General features: G+C 43.5%; 1 protein-coding gene across 16 annotated transcripts in view; it reads right to left on the reverse strand.

The window, feature by feature from the left end:
* Iqch (IQ motif containing H) overlaps positions 1-16,570 on the reverse strand; it is a 193,701-nt gene that overhangs the window by 147,529 nt on the left and 29,602 nt on the right. For all 16 annotated transcript variants that reach the window (XR_010053948.1, XR_010053947.1, XM_039081112.2 and 13 more), the window contains one exon: positions 7,850-7,966. Coding sequence is in view for 14 of the 16 variants with exons in the window: in XM_039081112.2 (XP_038937040.1) it covers positions 7,850-7,966 (117 nt within the window). In the remaining 2 variants the exon portion in view is untranslated. The remainder of the gene's footprint in view (positions 1-7,849; positions 7,967-16,570) is intronic.

The raw sequence follows: 16,570 nt of genomic DNA on the forward strand, positions 1-16,570 counted from the left end.
GAGAGAGACAGACAGACAGACAGGGAGACAGACAGACAGACAGACAGACAGGCTTTGACCCCTCTATCCACCTAGTTGTTGGTTCTTCAAAGTGGTGGTATGAGATCAGAAACACTATCTCTTAGCATAGACTCAAATGCTCAGAATGAAAGTGGGCCACTTACGGGAGTGGTCCAGTCCTGAGAGCAGGTACCTGCTTAATGTGGGGTGAATTCAGAGCAGTACAGAGGTTCCTACCTGGACCGCCACCCCCAGTCTTCCTTCTCTCTGTTCACTCGAGCTTGAAATCCCTCAGCAGAGCTTCACTCCTTCTTTTTAATTAAATAGAGGATTTACTCTCGTGAAAAGGAGAATCCACGGGGGAGAGGTAAAACTCCATGCCAAAGGTTCTCACATTTATTTCCAGCAGTAGACCCTGCTTTCCATTGCAGCTAAAGGGAAGGCTGCTATACACATAAATGTGAACCTCATAAGAATTTTGCATAATTGTCCATTCAGTTTCACACGTTTATTTTTAAAAAGACGTATATAAAATGTTGCATATGTATATGTTTATTATATAAATACTCATATCTCATTCAGATGTCACGTAATAAAATATATATATGAATATTGGAAGTTTAGATGAAGGCAGATTATAAATTCAAGAATTGTAATAACTATAGTCTGATATCCATCTCTGCCTATAATTTATTTATATATTTTATTTTGCGTACACTTTAAATAGCCAGTAACTTGCTATGGCTTTATAGTTTCAGGGGTCCTGTTAGCTAAGATGATCCAGACACTCTGGACAATAGTAGGGAATTTTGTTTTAAGACAGACTCCCTAACAACATCTACTAGCTGCCCAGTTCCTTAATAACTAAGCTGGGGTTGGTAGTGATTCAGTCACAGAACCCTGGAGGGTGGATTTCCTGATAAATTTGGTCCTGATCATCCTTCCTTACTGTAAAACCTTAGACTAGGTATGTCCTTTCTCAGTTTCCTCATCTGCAAAATGGTCATGTAAATGGTATAGGAACAAGGGTCAAATAGGATAGTGTGTGTAAGGCACTTAGTTCCCTATCTTATATACTGAACAATCTGTATAAGTGAAAGACTGAAGAGCCCAGAGCACTTGCATCAGGTCTCGTTTCCCAATGGTCCCTCTTCCTTTTCAACTACCTTAGAACCTTCTCTGTCACATACTCACACGATTTCCAAGAGCAGTCTTGTTCTGCTTTGGATATTACATATCCATTTTGAAATGGTGCTTTATTGTTGGTTGAAATCTGCCTTAATCAACAAAGTAACATTTCTACTCAGGACTACAAAGTAGAGCAATGGTTCATTTCAGATCACAGAAGCAGCCTAAACCTGAGCAAGGGAGGCCATACTTCATGGCTACCAGCATGCTCTAAGCCGGTGGCTCCAACTGTCAAGTTGCCGACTACTTGCCAACAATAAAGCACCATTTCAAAATGGATATATAATATCCAAAAATTAGATTGTTCTTGAAATTGGGGTGAATGTGTGACAGAGAAGGTATTGAAGTCATTGAAAAGGAAGAGGGGCCACCGGGAAATGACACCTGATATCTTTTGGTTTTTCCATCTCTTTGTCATAGGCATCAGGGGACTCCCCCAGCTTCCAACTGCCACAGTTGTCATGTTCTCGTGGTCCTCTCCATCAGTTTGTTGGTGGTTCATAGGGGTCAGGCCTTGGCATGAAAATTAACCTTTTAAATTAAAAAGGGAAAAGATTTACTTATTTCATGCATATGCATGTCTTGTTTACATGTATGTTTGTATGTATGTATGTATGTATGTACACCTCATATGTTCTACAGAGGCGGGAAGAGAGCATCAGATTCACTGAAACTGAACTTATACATGGTTCTGAGCCATGACATGGGTGCTGGGAACTGACCCTGGGTCTTCTACAAGAACAAGTGCTCTTAACTGCCAAGCCATCTCTTCAGCACACAAAATTATTTCCTTTAACCTTTGTGTTTATTCATACATATGGCTATCATATAAGTCCAGACCAGTACAAATCTACTATCTATTTTAGAAAAAAAAAACCCAACTTGTAAGAAACTCAACTATACACACCCTTCTGCTCATGCACGCACACACATGCACACATTACTCTCTCTGCTCATGCACGCACACACATGCACACATTACTCTCTGCTCATGCACGCACACACATGCACACATTACCCTCTCTGCTCATGCACGCACACACATGCACACATTACTCTCTCTGCTCATGCACGCACACACATGCACACATTACTCTCCTGCTTTCACACTTGGTATCTACCTTTATCACTTGCTGTTCTTTGCTGCACTTTAAAGTATTTGTCACAAAGTGAATTGTGACCTCTGTGACACTCACTGAGGTTTCTGTTACAATCTGGAAACCAGAACAGCAAGCCCTGTGCTAGCCTTCACTATGCTAGAGGGGAAAGGGAGTTGAAGCTGAGGCTCTTCTGAAAGCACAGGTGTGGAGAAGGGAGAAGGAAATAGATTGTTAATGCTAATTCGTTTCTCAGAAAGGCAGGAGTCTTGTTGGGCATTTATTACATGCCGGTCCTGTGCAGATATTTTCTGCAGTCCCCATAGCAGCTGTACCTAGTAGGCATCATTATCCTGGCTTTGCAGAAGAAGTGAAGGACTCGGGAGGTTAATTTGCTTACCTAGGGTTCAAGAATAGACCCGAGCACTGTTCCACTTGACCCCAAGCCCTTTCCACCACACCACCTGCCACCCCATCCAGCTTGTCTCCCCATAAAACAGAGATGTGGGGATGGTAGGGCTTCAGTGACATTCATGGAGACAGCTAGGCAGTGGCAAGGCTGTATTGTGAATCCAGGAGCAAGGTTATTTCCCTAGGAAAAACTATCAGGTGGCCCCTCAGGAGGAGACTTTGGGCAACCAGGCTACCCAGGACTCACTTTGGCATTTAACACCAGGCTACAAAGCTGCAAAGCAGAGACTAAACGGGCAAGAGAGTGAGCCAGGCCTCTCCTCAGCACCTGCTGTGTATAAAGCATCATGTGGGTGCCGTGGAGGATGTGAAAAGCACATAAACAAGGCCCCCATCTCATACCTGTATAAGAAAGTCCATGGGATTAGATGAAATATTAAATGGCATTGCTGGAATGGCCCTCCATATTAGTCTGTTGCCCTCCCCTGGTCCAGACAAAATGTAAGTTTTAAATGACAGTGCGAAACAATGGTAAAGTACAGTGTGTGAGGACTGATAATTAAGGACTGATGTCTGCAGAGGGTTGGTTGTGGGGCTGAATGCAGGATCTCTCCCATCCCACCCCCCAAAACACATCAAAGTCTAGGGCTTGGAAGAAGTCAGAGAGCTCATACAGCTTGGTGTTTTATAGACATTAGTGACAAGGGCACAGCCTCTAATGGCTTCTCCATGCTCCCTGAACAGTCGACTTTTTTTTTCTTTCTTTTTTTTTTTTCCGGAGCTGGGGACCGAACCCAGGGCCTTGCGCTTCCTAGGCAAGCGCTCTACCACTGAGCTAAATCCCCAACCCCGACAGTCGACTTTTATGAAGGAGCTGAACACCAGCCAGTGCCTCATGATGCTCCTTAGACCTTCCACTGTTCCAAGAACAAGCATAGTGTATACAGACAGCACACCACCATCACCACCATCACCACCACCACTGCCACCGCCACCGCCACCACCACCGCCACCACCACCGCCACCACCACCGCTCTCTGTACAGCCTCAAGAGAAGGCTGTCTTCTGCAACCCATAGAGGTGGGGACACCATGCATACTGTCGCAGTCCTTGGGTGATAACTGTGTGTCATAAATAGGATGTGGCATTTCTGAATGTCTTTAAAAGCTATTTCCTTTTGTTCAACTAATTTAATTTACCAAATGCTCCTGGGGAAAGGGAGGGGGATCAAGATGCTGACTCCACATTTCCTGGGGTGGGGGAGGGGGATCACCGTTTCCTTAAGAAAAATAAAATAAAAACAACTCTCAGAAAAATTACATCCGATTGTTGTCTGCTGGCTCCCAAAAACTCTGCCCTGTCAAAATCCTGCCCTGGCAGGTGTGGGGAAGAATAGATGCGGAACTTGAATAAACACCCACATCTGTTTTTGCAAAAAGGGAACAGAAGCAGCACAGAAGGAAGTAAGAGAGATAATTGCTGGCTTGAACTACGATACATTTTACTTGTGGGCAGAGGGCCAGCGTACAGCAGGCAAAATATGCAGGCCCATCTTATTGGGATTCGGGGCGGGCCTCCGCTCCTGTCCGGAGACAGCTGTAAACCAGCCGTCCGTGGCATCACAATCAGGCGCGGAGTTTTGTCAAGGAATGCTGATACGGACAGAAGTAGCTTTGTCGGCTTCCCCTGCACCCCTGCCTGCTGCGGTGACAGTCAATCTCTGATTCCAGATGACAAGAACTGGATAAAAACTTCAAACAAATGGTGACCTTTCCAAAGATTAATTTGTTTACCAACAAAATGTTCCCTCTTTGTCATCTGAAATGGGGGTGACCTTCACTTTGCCACATCCAGGCGGGAAGGATGCTGACGGTAGTCATCTGTTAGGTTAGCTCCGTCTCAGCAATTACTCCCTGTTTTATTTTTAGTGACAAGAAGGGTTTATTAATTCACTCTGCTTCTTGTTATGGTTTATAAACGCAACAAGCTCGTTCTGAGTTACTGCAGTGTACCATCAATTTGTTTAAATCTAATTCTGCTACCGTTGCCAAATTATGTTGTGACTGTAATTGTGGCCATATGCATGGGCTTAAAACACAATCATGTTTTGAAGTCACCCCACCCCCACCTCGGGCATTTCTTCTAATCGTTTGACATTAACACAACCGCATCACTTCCCGTTACTTTATCATCTCGGGAATGATTGTGTTTCAGGGGGAGCAATTGCTCTGCACACCCCAAGTGAAACAGTAAAGAAAGAAGCTATGATTTGTGAGGTGTGTGTGCTACCCAACCACGTTCCTGAGAAGCACAGTATAACGTACGACTCATACAGCCCAGAAGTCATCGTAGCATTAAATCCAACCTCATGAATAAATAAAAGGTTCTAAGTTTACATAGCATTATATATTTATTTATTTGGAAAGTGGGACCAAAGAACTGGTATAATTCTCCAGCAACTCATAGCTTGCCAAAAAGAAAAATGCTTTTATGATTCTTTTCTAGGTCATAATGGTTGTAACCAGAGTTATTTGTGCAGCAGTTCACAGCGATGTTTTGTTTGGCTATTTTGTTATGCATTCATAATCGTTCTTTTAAAATTCATGTTAACAGTTACATGTTTCAAGCCTTTTAAGAAACCCTTTTTATTTGAAAGAAATAAATCAAAGTCAAATTTTCTGCAGATCTTCAGCTGCATGCACTGTAAAGCTGGAGTGGAATGAGAGGCTGCGTGTAGACAGGAAGAGCAGCAATGCTTGCCCGCTGGTCCCAGTGAGAACCCGACAGGCACATGAAACTGGGCCCGTCAGCTTTTACTAAGGCTTAAGATCCTGAAATCATTAGTAGGTTTGTTTTTAGTGCCTTTTTTTCCCCCAGAAATTGATTTTATGTTAAAAAAAAGTCACAAAAAATTTGTTCTAAAGGCAAATTCTGGGATATGATAGTGATGTTTGTGTGTGTCGGTGTGTGCGTGCGTGCGTGCGTGCGTGTGTGTGTGTGTGTGTGTGTGTGTGTGTGTGTGTGTGTGCTTAATGCCCCCAAGATCTTCTATTACCTCCTATGGTGAAGACTGAGATGCCTCCTCATCAGATGGAAAAACAACGCCAACTTCCAGAACTAATAATGCAAACTGACTATGGACTCATATTTGCTTGTCAAAATGCCTAAATTCGTTGCAGGCTGTTGACAAGCTGTTCAATTTGCACTGGCGTGGAGGCCCGGCAGCCTGTGAGTAGGAAGAGGCACTCAGAAACATTAGTCTTACCACTGCTTTTTTAGTTCACTGTGCATCCCCATGATACATGTGGCCACTCTTAGGGTAGGTGCTTTTGAAAACTTTTTTTTTAAATAAAAAAGAGGTGGATTACAGCTGCCTTTTACCCGCCCCTCCCCAGATGTGCTACAAGGTTTTTTAAAACTAGATACCTGAGTACTTTCTCTCAGAGAACTTTCAGAACAATGCCTCTGTTTCATAAATCAAACCAAACAAACAAACAAACAAACCTATCTCTCCAGTGGCATCTGATATCTAGACAAACATAAAATGATAGGCTCAACTATTTTGGTGAAAAGGCCAATAGTTTGATCAGATTTGACACATTTTTACTGTGTCCTGCTGTCAATTTCTATGAGGTTACTGTTTTCATGAAGAGGGTCTAGAAAATACTAAGTAAGCACATGTTAGTAAGATATAACACAGAGCAGAGACTTTTCTCAACCCCTCATTGTTCCAAGGACACAGAAAATGCCCAGGTTACTCATCCTGCTTGTAAATTACTTAAAGATTCTACCCTAAAGTTAGAGCTGTTTTGAATTCCTTATTTAAGTCTGAATGTTTGCATCATAAAGCAAAGCATAATCCCCATGTCCTCAGTAGTCTCTAGAAACTTCACCCTCATCACAAAGTTTCTGTACCAAGCGGAAGTTGCCCGGGGCTGCCAAGCTGCAGTACTCCACCAGCTAAGCCAATATTAATTCTAGATCGAGGAGGAAAACCAACAACAGCAAAAGAGAAATCTGTTGCTGTCTGTGCAGCCAGAGAAATAATATTTTTACTTCAAGGGCTTTGGGGCTCCTGGGAAGCAGATAAAAACCTCTTCACATTAATCACACTGACATTTTAAATAAAGTTCCAACAGGAATAAAAACATCTAACTTTCTGGTTATTTCTTAGGCTAGAAAATATTTCTAGGATAGTGCTCTTACTCCAAACCTGTAAGAATAATATAAAGTACACACAGAGACCAAGAGAGTACAAATGCCATGGTGACACAGGCAACCGGAGAGTCTGTAAGGGAAACTGGGGCCATTTATTTGCGATAATTAAGCAAGTTAGAAATGGTTTACAAATTTTAATTCTATAAGTAATCATGTTCTTGCACACACACACACACACACACACACACACACACACGCACACACACACACACAGAGGGGGGAGGAGGGAGGGAGAGAGAGAAATAAGAGAAGCTGGTTATAAATGTATTTTTAAAGTACATAGATTTTACCTTAAAATTTGGTTTTAGTATTAGAAATGATCTCAAATAGTTTTATAATTAAAACAAAGCACCACTTCTAGATGTCGCAGGAAAGCACAGCACAGGAAGAGGCCAGTGCTGACCCTGAGGCCCCTCAGCCAGGAGGCAGAAATGAGGGCTGCAGACTCAGGCGGCTGCCTCTAGCTTTGCCTCTGGCGCTCGGCCCCAGTAGGAGCTGTGTGCTGGCCTCTGGTCAGGGACACTTCCCTGCCTGCTGCACTGTTACCTGAGGGTGCATCAGCAGGAAGGGGCTGTAGTGTGGGTCTCCTTCGCTTCTTCTAGTGGTAAGTCTGCGGTGCGAAACATCCTAAATTTCTCTAATTCTTTTGTCAACTTACTTCTCCTTGCTAAATTTTGCTGCTAGATCATTTAAGGAGTACCAATCACAACAAAAAAACTGGAATGAGCTACAAATAGATCTTTTAAAATATGTCTACATTTTGCTTAATCATTACTAATTATAGACAGAATGATAGACACCTCATTTCATTAAAAAAAAAAATCCCAAAGACAAAAGAATCGGTTTACTTAAAATCTGTCTTATCTCACACCACTGGCCAGTGGCTTGAGACCTGTTTTAGAATTAACAGTTTGCTAGAGACACTCATTACTTACATGTGCTTTCCTCTGTTTAATACGTGGCAAACTGATCCCATAGCTCACATTTACAGCAGCTCTGTGGTGCATGTTCTCAGGGTCCTGCATGATCTTCTTGTTCAACTCTACTTTTGGCTGAAACAAAGAACAATGAAAATTTTAGGTAGAATGAACAAACTAACATTTTATATCCTCAGAGGAATATAAAATTCTTGGAAAATAAGGACTTGAATATAATTCTCACAGGAAAAAAAATTGACTCTTTTATTGAGGCTACCAATTGATCCTTTTTATTCACAGAAAAGGGAGATTCTCTATGTGTGTGCACAAATACATCATTCATTTGCTCAAAAATAATGCCCTATGTCAACCAGGACAGACAAAGGACAAGAATCTCTCATCTCAATTTATTTCTGGCTTTCCAGGTCAAGGACTTAGTGAATAAAATCTATACTCCAGACACACAGGTAGAGGGCTCTCTTGGTCTGTTAATGTGGCCATGCTCCTCTAGGGACACTTACAGGTAGCTCTTGGTTTGGACCTAATAAATCTATCACAACAAATATATCTATTCTTCGCAGAGGTTTGCCATCTGTAATTAGCATTTTCATTAGGAAAAATTAAGAATATCTTGTTCTAATGACTTGGTTTTTATTGTAAAGGATTCTTATCAGAAAAGCAATGGGCAAGGGCATTGGAAAGATGTTACAAGATCTAGATGACTGCTCTAGCCTGAGTTGCTGGGGGCGGGGGGACTCAATAAAGGCAACTCACCCCTCTGGAAGCCAGCCTATTTGCTTGTCAAGGGCAAAAGCTGGGTGTTACATTCTCATGGGGTGCTGCCCTGAGCCACAGCAGTCTATGACTTCAGGTTAAGATGAGAGTTGACACTAGGATCATGGCATCAAGAATCACTGATATGTATGTATGAATTCATGTATGTATGTATGTATGTATGTATGTATGTATGTATGTATATGACTTATAAAACTCATACAAATACATACACACATACACATATAAATATACATGACTTTTGTGCCCCGGTATAATTTACAAGTTTGCAAACCTAAGCAAGCTCACTACTATGTAGTTCCAAAACATTTTTATTTCCTCGAAATGAGGCCTCACACCTATTAGCAGTCGCTCCCCAGTCCTGCTACCCCCAGCCCCAGCGGCCACTAGGACACTTTCTGTCTCTACTCATATGGCTGTTCTGGACATTTGTACAAATGGGAGCATAATATCTGGACTTTGTGAGTTTTAATTTTAAAGAACTTGGAGGTACAAGGAAGAATTAGGAAATATGATTTGGGTTCAATCAAATACTTTTGTCCAGAGGGTGATCTGAGGCAGGTGTTACAATGGTCGCAGTAACCCAACAGAAGTGCAGCTCGGTTGCAGATGGTGTCCATCTCTGTGCAGTAACCCGTACTGCTCCCCCTGGCAGTCTCGTGGAGAGCTGAGTGCTTCTTTTAAATTGAAATTAATACCTGAACATGATTTTTTTCCTTCTTAATTAAGCTTTCAGGATAATTTCCACCCTACCAAGGATCAGGAAATTGCTAATATGTATTATATTGACTGGATGTGGTTTCTGTAATTAGGATGCTTTAAGAATGTGGTTGTGGGTACAACTGATGGTAATGGCTTCATCTGTCATGTCCCAGCTCCGTTAGAACTTTTTAATTCTTGGATCACTGGCGCAGTGGACCAGAGAGCTTTTCTTGGTTTTATTACATCCCATCAACTTCAGGACTGGATTAGGAAAGAGACGCCCAGAGTTGCTGGGAGCACCAGCACAGTTGTTCCCTGTCTCATTTTATATCTCTGGGCACATATTCTGAAATAAAACCACCATGTAAACAGAAATTGTAAGTTGCAATGCAGACTCTTACTGTAGGCTCCTAGAACAATTCTCTTAAAATAATCTTGGCCATGTTGGTACCAAAGCTGGGATTATCAAAATGATAGTGTGTAGCCCGCATGACTTGACCTCCCTTTTAAAATATTGGATGCTGGGCATGGAGAACCATGCTTATGATCCTAGCACTTACACGCTATAGGCAGAAGATTAGAAGTTCAAAGCTAGCCTTGGTTACATGAAAACCTGTCTCAAGAAGAATAAAGGCTGTAAAAACAAACGCTGCAGTGAAGTGGCTCAACGGGTAAACACCAGCCAAGCCTTACAGCCTGAGCTCCAGCCCCAGGTCCCACATGTTGGGGAGAGGTCCAGCTCAAACAGGTTGTCCTCTGACCTCTTCACAAGCACCACACACACACAAATATACACACAAACATACACATGCATGTACCACACACATGCAACATGCACATACAGGCATATATTCATGCACAGCACACACACAAATAAATAAATAAAATGTAAAAGTAAGTTTACATATCAGACCAGGGGTGTGGCTCAGTAATCATCTGTACTTGCCTAGCATGGGAGGCGCTCTGAGTTTGATGCCCAACAATTAATAAAATATTGAAAGTAGCCTCACTGAAAGTCATGAGTAAATAGACTCAGTGCTTAAGTCTGTCTTACTGTCTTACAGGAGGTGTGTTCAAAAACCTTCTTATGGACTTAGACTATATTATAAGATCCAATAATAAAGGATTATTTTTCTAAGAAAAACAATTATAGATTAAAAACCAAAAGCAAATTAATCATTCCATTAAGCAGAAAACCGCTGTCTGGAAGATGATCCTTCGCCAGTATAAGAGAACTATCAGAAATAACTTCATAAATGTTTCGATCGGTCAAGAAAAGGCAGCAATTCGTTTAATCTATTTTGACTCACTAAACAATCTAAAATTTGCATTTTCTCCTTTTGATAGTAATTACAAGCAGATATATCAAATGTGACTCTCATTTAGACTTTGGCTTGTAAGAACAAAACTTATTATCAGAGCCAATTACTGTTTTACCTACATGGCTGCACAGAAGCAGGGAGCTCAATTTTCATCTCATCAGTGATTTTGTGGTATTTATTTTATTACTATGCCCACAATGCTATACAAGAAGGAAATAGCTTATGCTATTAAAACTAAGGCTGGAATACCAGAGTCTAAGGTTGCTTCTGGAAGAACTTCTGAATTAAAAACACTAGGCAGCATGTAATGCCAGCTCCCCAGACATGGGCAGACCATAAAACAACGCGCAGCTCTCTGAGCAGTAGCTCCCACACAGAGTAATCAAAATTGAAATGCTTCACAAACAAAGTTGAGAGAAGCTATTTGCCGAGTTACAGTATCATCAGCAGAGCACTGTTCTCAACAGTGTCTGCCCCGAGTAATGTCTTCTAAAGTGGATATTGCTTAATGCCATATTCCCACTGGTAAAAGACGCCTTCCATGTAAATCTTGAGGCCAGAGAAAGGACAGACAGGAAAATAATTCAGTCACTTTTCACTCATTCTCAAACCACGGTTTTCTATATTGAAAAGAGCAACAGACAGTGAGTCCCAGTTTGAGTCACATGAGTTAAATTTCTCATCTGTAACACGGGGAATAATATCAGACTCGCAGGGTCATTTGTAAGATTCAAATGACTGATATTATATGTGGAGTATCTCATAAATTATAAAGCGCTGCTCAGGGGAGACATTGAAAGGAGAGCTTACTGGCTAAAAGGGTGGGGGAGGGTGACTGCAGTAAACTGAAATACTTCAAATGTATTCTAAAAACACGAGTTCTTAAGAGTCACCCTCCAAAATACCTAATGTGAACATTGACAAATTAAGTTGGAATTTGGAAGATAAAAAGGAGGTAAGTAAGCATTTAGCCTACTTTTCCTTTACAAGCCTATTTGGTACTCACCAAAAATGTCTAAGGAAAAGCTCTTTAGAGTTGCTAATAAACGCTGAAAGAATAGCAGAGTTATAGAGTCACTGCAGTCCCTGCTGTAACAGGGCCGCCCAGATCAACGCTGGAGAACGTTGTAGTTTTATAGAGGGCAGACCAAGCCGATTGGAGCTGGATTTACAGATCAACCATATATCATTGAAAGAGTGAAGAAACTACAAAACCAGCCGTGAGCACTCAGGCCGGAATCCCAGCCCTGGAGAGGTAGAGGTAGGAGGATCAGAAGTTCAAGGTCATCCTCTACTGAATAGAGCTTAGGGCCAGCCTGGGCCATGGAGGCTCTGCTGAGAGAGGAAAGAAAGGGGCTTTGCCCATAGATGATGGGGACGGAGGGAAGAAGGTGAAGAGTGGCAGAAATCATGGTAGCTGGTAACACCAGGTGACAGTTGAGTGCATTCACTATATACTAGTATCTAGTCAAAAAACAAACAAACAAACAAACAAAAAAAACCATTTTCTTAGTAAGTTTTAAAGTTAAGGTATAGTTAAAACATTTATTTTATTCTAACATCCTATTCCCAATGGCTTCCCCCCTTATCTCCCTGTGAGGGGGAGAAGGCACAACAAGCAGAACCCCCCCACACCCCAATAGGCTCAGCAGCACCAAATTTGTGCTGCTTTTACATAGCCAGACTCCAGTTCACAAAGCTGTAAGATGGCTAACGGGGTGTGTGTGTGTGTGTGTGTCTGTCTGTCTGTCTGTCTGTCTGTCTGTCTGTCTGTCCTGACTTCTGAGACTGAAGAATGAGAACAAATACTTATTCAGCTTACTTTGTGCCAGAACAGGTAGGTAGGTACTGTCCCATCCAACTAACTGGTGCTTAAAACTGCAAGAGGAAGAGCATGACAGCCGCCCCCCTCCCGCCACTGAAGGTAACTAGGCAGTGGGGCCCTGCCAGTGGGGAAGTGGATTTGACTTGCCTCTGACCCCAGGTGTCTGGCCATCACTGGGACAGACAATAATGGGAGGCTTCCTTGGGTTTGTCCTGAGTGGAGAAACTGGATCAGTCATGCAAAGATCTGGGATTCCCTGAGAAAGGAGAAACTAGTCAGACGAGGCTGGTCTTCACAGCTGGAGGAACCAGTTGCAGAAGCTAAGGCCGCTGGAGGCTGGTTTTCACAGCGGAGGAGCACTTCTTCCACTGTGGCTAGGAGGAGGAGGAGGTCGTCCTTTCACTGACTGACAGTAAGGAGGAAAGATTGCTGCAAGCTGGAAAACGGGGGTGGGGGTGGGGGGAGTGGTGGTAGTGTGTGTGAAAATGATTTCAGTACAGAAAAACGAAAGCATTTCTGGGCTGAGTTTAGTGTCACTTGAAACCTGGAAGTCACACACACAGTTGAAATCAGAGCAGTCCACATCACTGTGAGATGTGACCCAGTCACATGGGTATCCACAGAGCAGCTGAAGCCATGGGGGAGGGGATGCAGGGGGCACCACACCAGGATTTCTGGAGCAAAACAGCAGTGCTTAGTCACTGAGTCTGATGTTAAGTGGGGGAGGGTCTTCTGGGTCCCTTGGTACTGAGTTCTTTAGTTGCTCAGAGAAGCCCTCAGGGACCTGGCTCCTTTCTCCTGATGCACTGTCCCCAGAGGCTGCCCCATCCTTGTCACTGTGTACAAAGTGGCTGCTATGGCTTCAAATACCATGCTTGTTTCTATCTTAAAGCAAGGAAGCTGGAATGACAAGGAGATTGTCATCTGTGACTGTCCCCTTCATCACACAGATGAACTGATGGCACCACTGCTCAGTCCTTCTGAGGTGAAGTGGGTCCCACTGTCACACTGCAGTGCAGGGAAGGCTGAGAATGGATGGCCTTAGATGGTGGGATGCACACACCGGGGAAGGAGTCCTGTTAGCCCTGGGGATGGGGATGCGCACTGCGTAGAAAACAGTTTCTGCCCTGACTGTGGAGTTGAGGGGGAGTCACACGAGGTCAGTGGGTTGAAGGTCCTCATAGCAGTAAGAGTTGCTAGAAGCCTGAGATGCTCTGAGGTGATGAACTTCCTGGTTCTGACACAGCCAGGACCCCAAATTCAGAGCAGGTTTTCCACACTGCTGTAAGGACCCTGCCCCACTGTCTGCCCAATGCCTGTCTCAGGATTGTGGGTTCCCAGAACAGCCCACAGCACATAGCAGCACTGAACCCAAAACAGCTGAGGCAGAGGCTAGCATGGGATATGAGGAAAGGTACGTCCTTACCTTTGTGTCCTTAAAATCTGCTGCAGTGGTAAATAATAACTTACAGGGTGTGATGGTGAGGAAGACTGTCTGTGCAACTGTCAGGACTTTTAACTACATTTGTTTGTTTGGGGGTTACAGGGGTGTGTGGTGAAGATTGGAGGACAATTTCTGAGGAAGTCAGTTCTAGAGTATGGGTTCAGGCAATCTTAAGTCATCAGGCTTGGCGGCTAGGGTCCTAATTTGCTGAGCCATCCCGTCCAGCTCCCAAAACATCCCAATTTTTTATTTTTTAACAAAGCCTTGTTATGCTGCTCAAATTGGCCTTAAACTCATCTTCTCTCTCTCCCTCCCTCCCTCCCACCTCCACCCCCAACACACACACACAGCCTCCTAACTACTGAATAACATTGTGCACTGTTCATGTCTATACAAAGAATTTCTTGGCGGGCTAATAGCGTAAGACCTATAGTATCGTGTTTTTCAGAGCCAACAAACCCAACTTCTGTCCAGTGTTTATGGAACCCAGGCTGCTACTAACTCCACGGCCCCTTGTTATTATTTTCGATTGTTAGTAGCCAGAGAACAGCAGCTCCCCAGCAAGCCGGCTGACATAGCGTTTCGAATTGGAATGCCACTTCTGAGACATTAGTTAACTACAGCAGCACACCCCACAATGAAATCTAGGCGGCAGGCAGACAGGCAGGCAAGACTACACAATCAAGAAGGGCATTGCTGTTGAGAACCTGAGTTCAGTCTCCAGGATGAACTCATTCTCCAGTGGGAGAAGGAATGGATTTTGCCTCCCACAGTCACCCCGACCGCCACACATGCACCCTGGCACATGTGCTCCCAAACCCCACACAAAAAAGCAAGTGACTATAAAAAGTAAGTATTGCTAGGAGTTTACACCTCTGGGAAAATTGAATAAATAAAAATATGTACTTAATTGAGTGTTCTCATGGAAATGTCATTAGTGATATGTATGGGCTTACAGGCCTAGGCTGAGGCCAGAAGATAACTTCAATCCAGTAGGTGTCATGTCCCACCAGTTACAACTTAGCTACCCTGCAACTCTAACCTCTTCAAAGAATGCATGGTATCCATGTACACCAACTAAGCCTGTGAGAAAGCGTGTGTCTGCAAGTCTCCCAGGGTGGCACAGGACTCTGATGTGCCTCTCGGGCGCAGTTAGCATTATTGCACCAAGTCGGAGAGTAAGGCTGGGAGAAACACCTTCCAGGCATGTGTGTTCAATTTTCAGTCTGGATTTTGTCTTTATTCAGAAACCTTTCACAGCTGTCAAATTTTCTGTGCCCCCCCCACCCCAGTATTTAAGAACACAGCCTACAGTTTAAAAAGCCAATGTGCTGTATTTTATTTTCAAGTTGTCTGATTTTTGTTCTGCTTTCCTAGTCTGCCCTACCCCAACTAGAGTGCTTCGTTAGACTGTGGGATGAGTGGCCCATGCCTCAGGTATTTTGGAGGTCAGTGGAGACCAATCACAACACTGACGTGAACCCCTGTGCCTACTCAGTGCTCACACTGAGTCACACCTGTCAACTCAACCTTGCCACAGCCCCTCAAGATGCATGTTGTCCTGACCCCATGTTGGACATGTAAGGAGCCAGCCCACAGAGGCAGCAAGTGACTTGGGAAGTGTAACTGGTAAGTTGGGGCCAGGATGCAAACCATGCAGTGCCCCATTCTGAGCCTGCTCTGGGCTCCAAGTGGTCTACAAACAGGTGACAGCAGAGACTCTAAATCCTCTGCTTTAGAAGTGAAATAAATGCAACAGGAAAACCTCCCCAGACCCTGGCTTTGATAAAGAGTAGGGAACACCATCTGGGGACTCACAGGGGCAATCTGAGTATGAACTGAGTATTATATTCACAAGTACCGTTGACTCTATTAGGTGTGATAATGGCATTGCAAGTGGGAAAAAGCTCATTTTAAAAATGCATGCTAAAAGCATTAAAGAGGTGAAATGTCATTAGGTCTGTACTTTAAAACACTTCAGTAAAAATAGATGAAGCAAGAATGGTAAAGGTTAACAACTGTAAAATGTAAGCAGAGCAGGGGGCCATTCATATACCATTTGCATTATTATGTTATGCCACGACCTGCATTGCTTTGGGGTTGCCTAGACTGAGGCAATGAGGGAAGAAAGGAATGACAGATACACAGACATGAGGACAGAAGCTGGCATCACCTGCGCTGTGTGCTCTGGTGGAGACGCACAGCGGCATCCCCAAAGCGCATGTTTGTTATATTAGCTGAGCGGAGGACGGGGCTTATCGCCATGTGGCTGCTGAAAAGCCTTTATTTCTCCATACACTACTCAGACCCTTGAGTCAAGTTCAGAAGAACACGTGACCTGACTGGAGTTTTAGCTCTCCTCATGCTGTACTTATTAGACTGAAATATTTGCTTCTCTTTCCACTCATGCCCTACCATGCAGCCTTTTATTAACTCAAGCCCCTTTGCCTAGGAAGTCACTCTTCCTTCGGTGTCTCAATATCATTCTGGCCAATCCCACTGAGTCCCTAGACATCAGCTCTAGGGAACTTTCTTTGAAATCGATGTCTCTTGCATCTGAGTTGGGTGCTCTTCAAACATTCCGCTAGAATTCTATATACTTTGCCCATCACAAAGTTTACACTGAATTTTATTATTGCTTCCCTACTTAC

The sequence above is a fragment of the Rattus norvegicus genome, chromosome 8, assembly GCF_036323735.1.
Source record: "Rattus norvegicus strain BN/NHsdMcwi chromosome 8, GRCr8, whole genome shotgun sequence".
In the NCBI taxonomy this organism is placed as follows: Eukaryota; Metazoa; Chordata; class Mammalia; order Rodentia; family Muridae; genus Rattus; species Rattus norvegicus.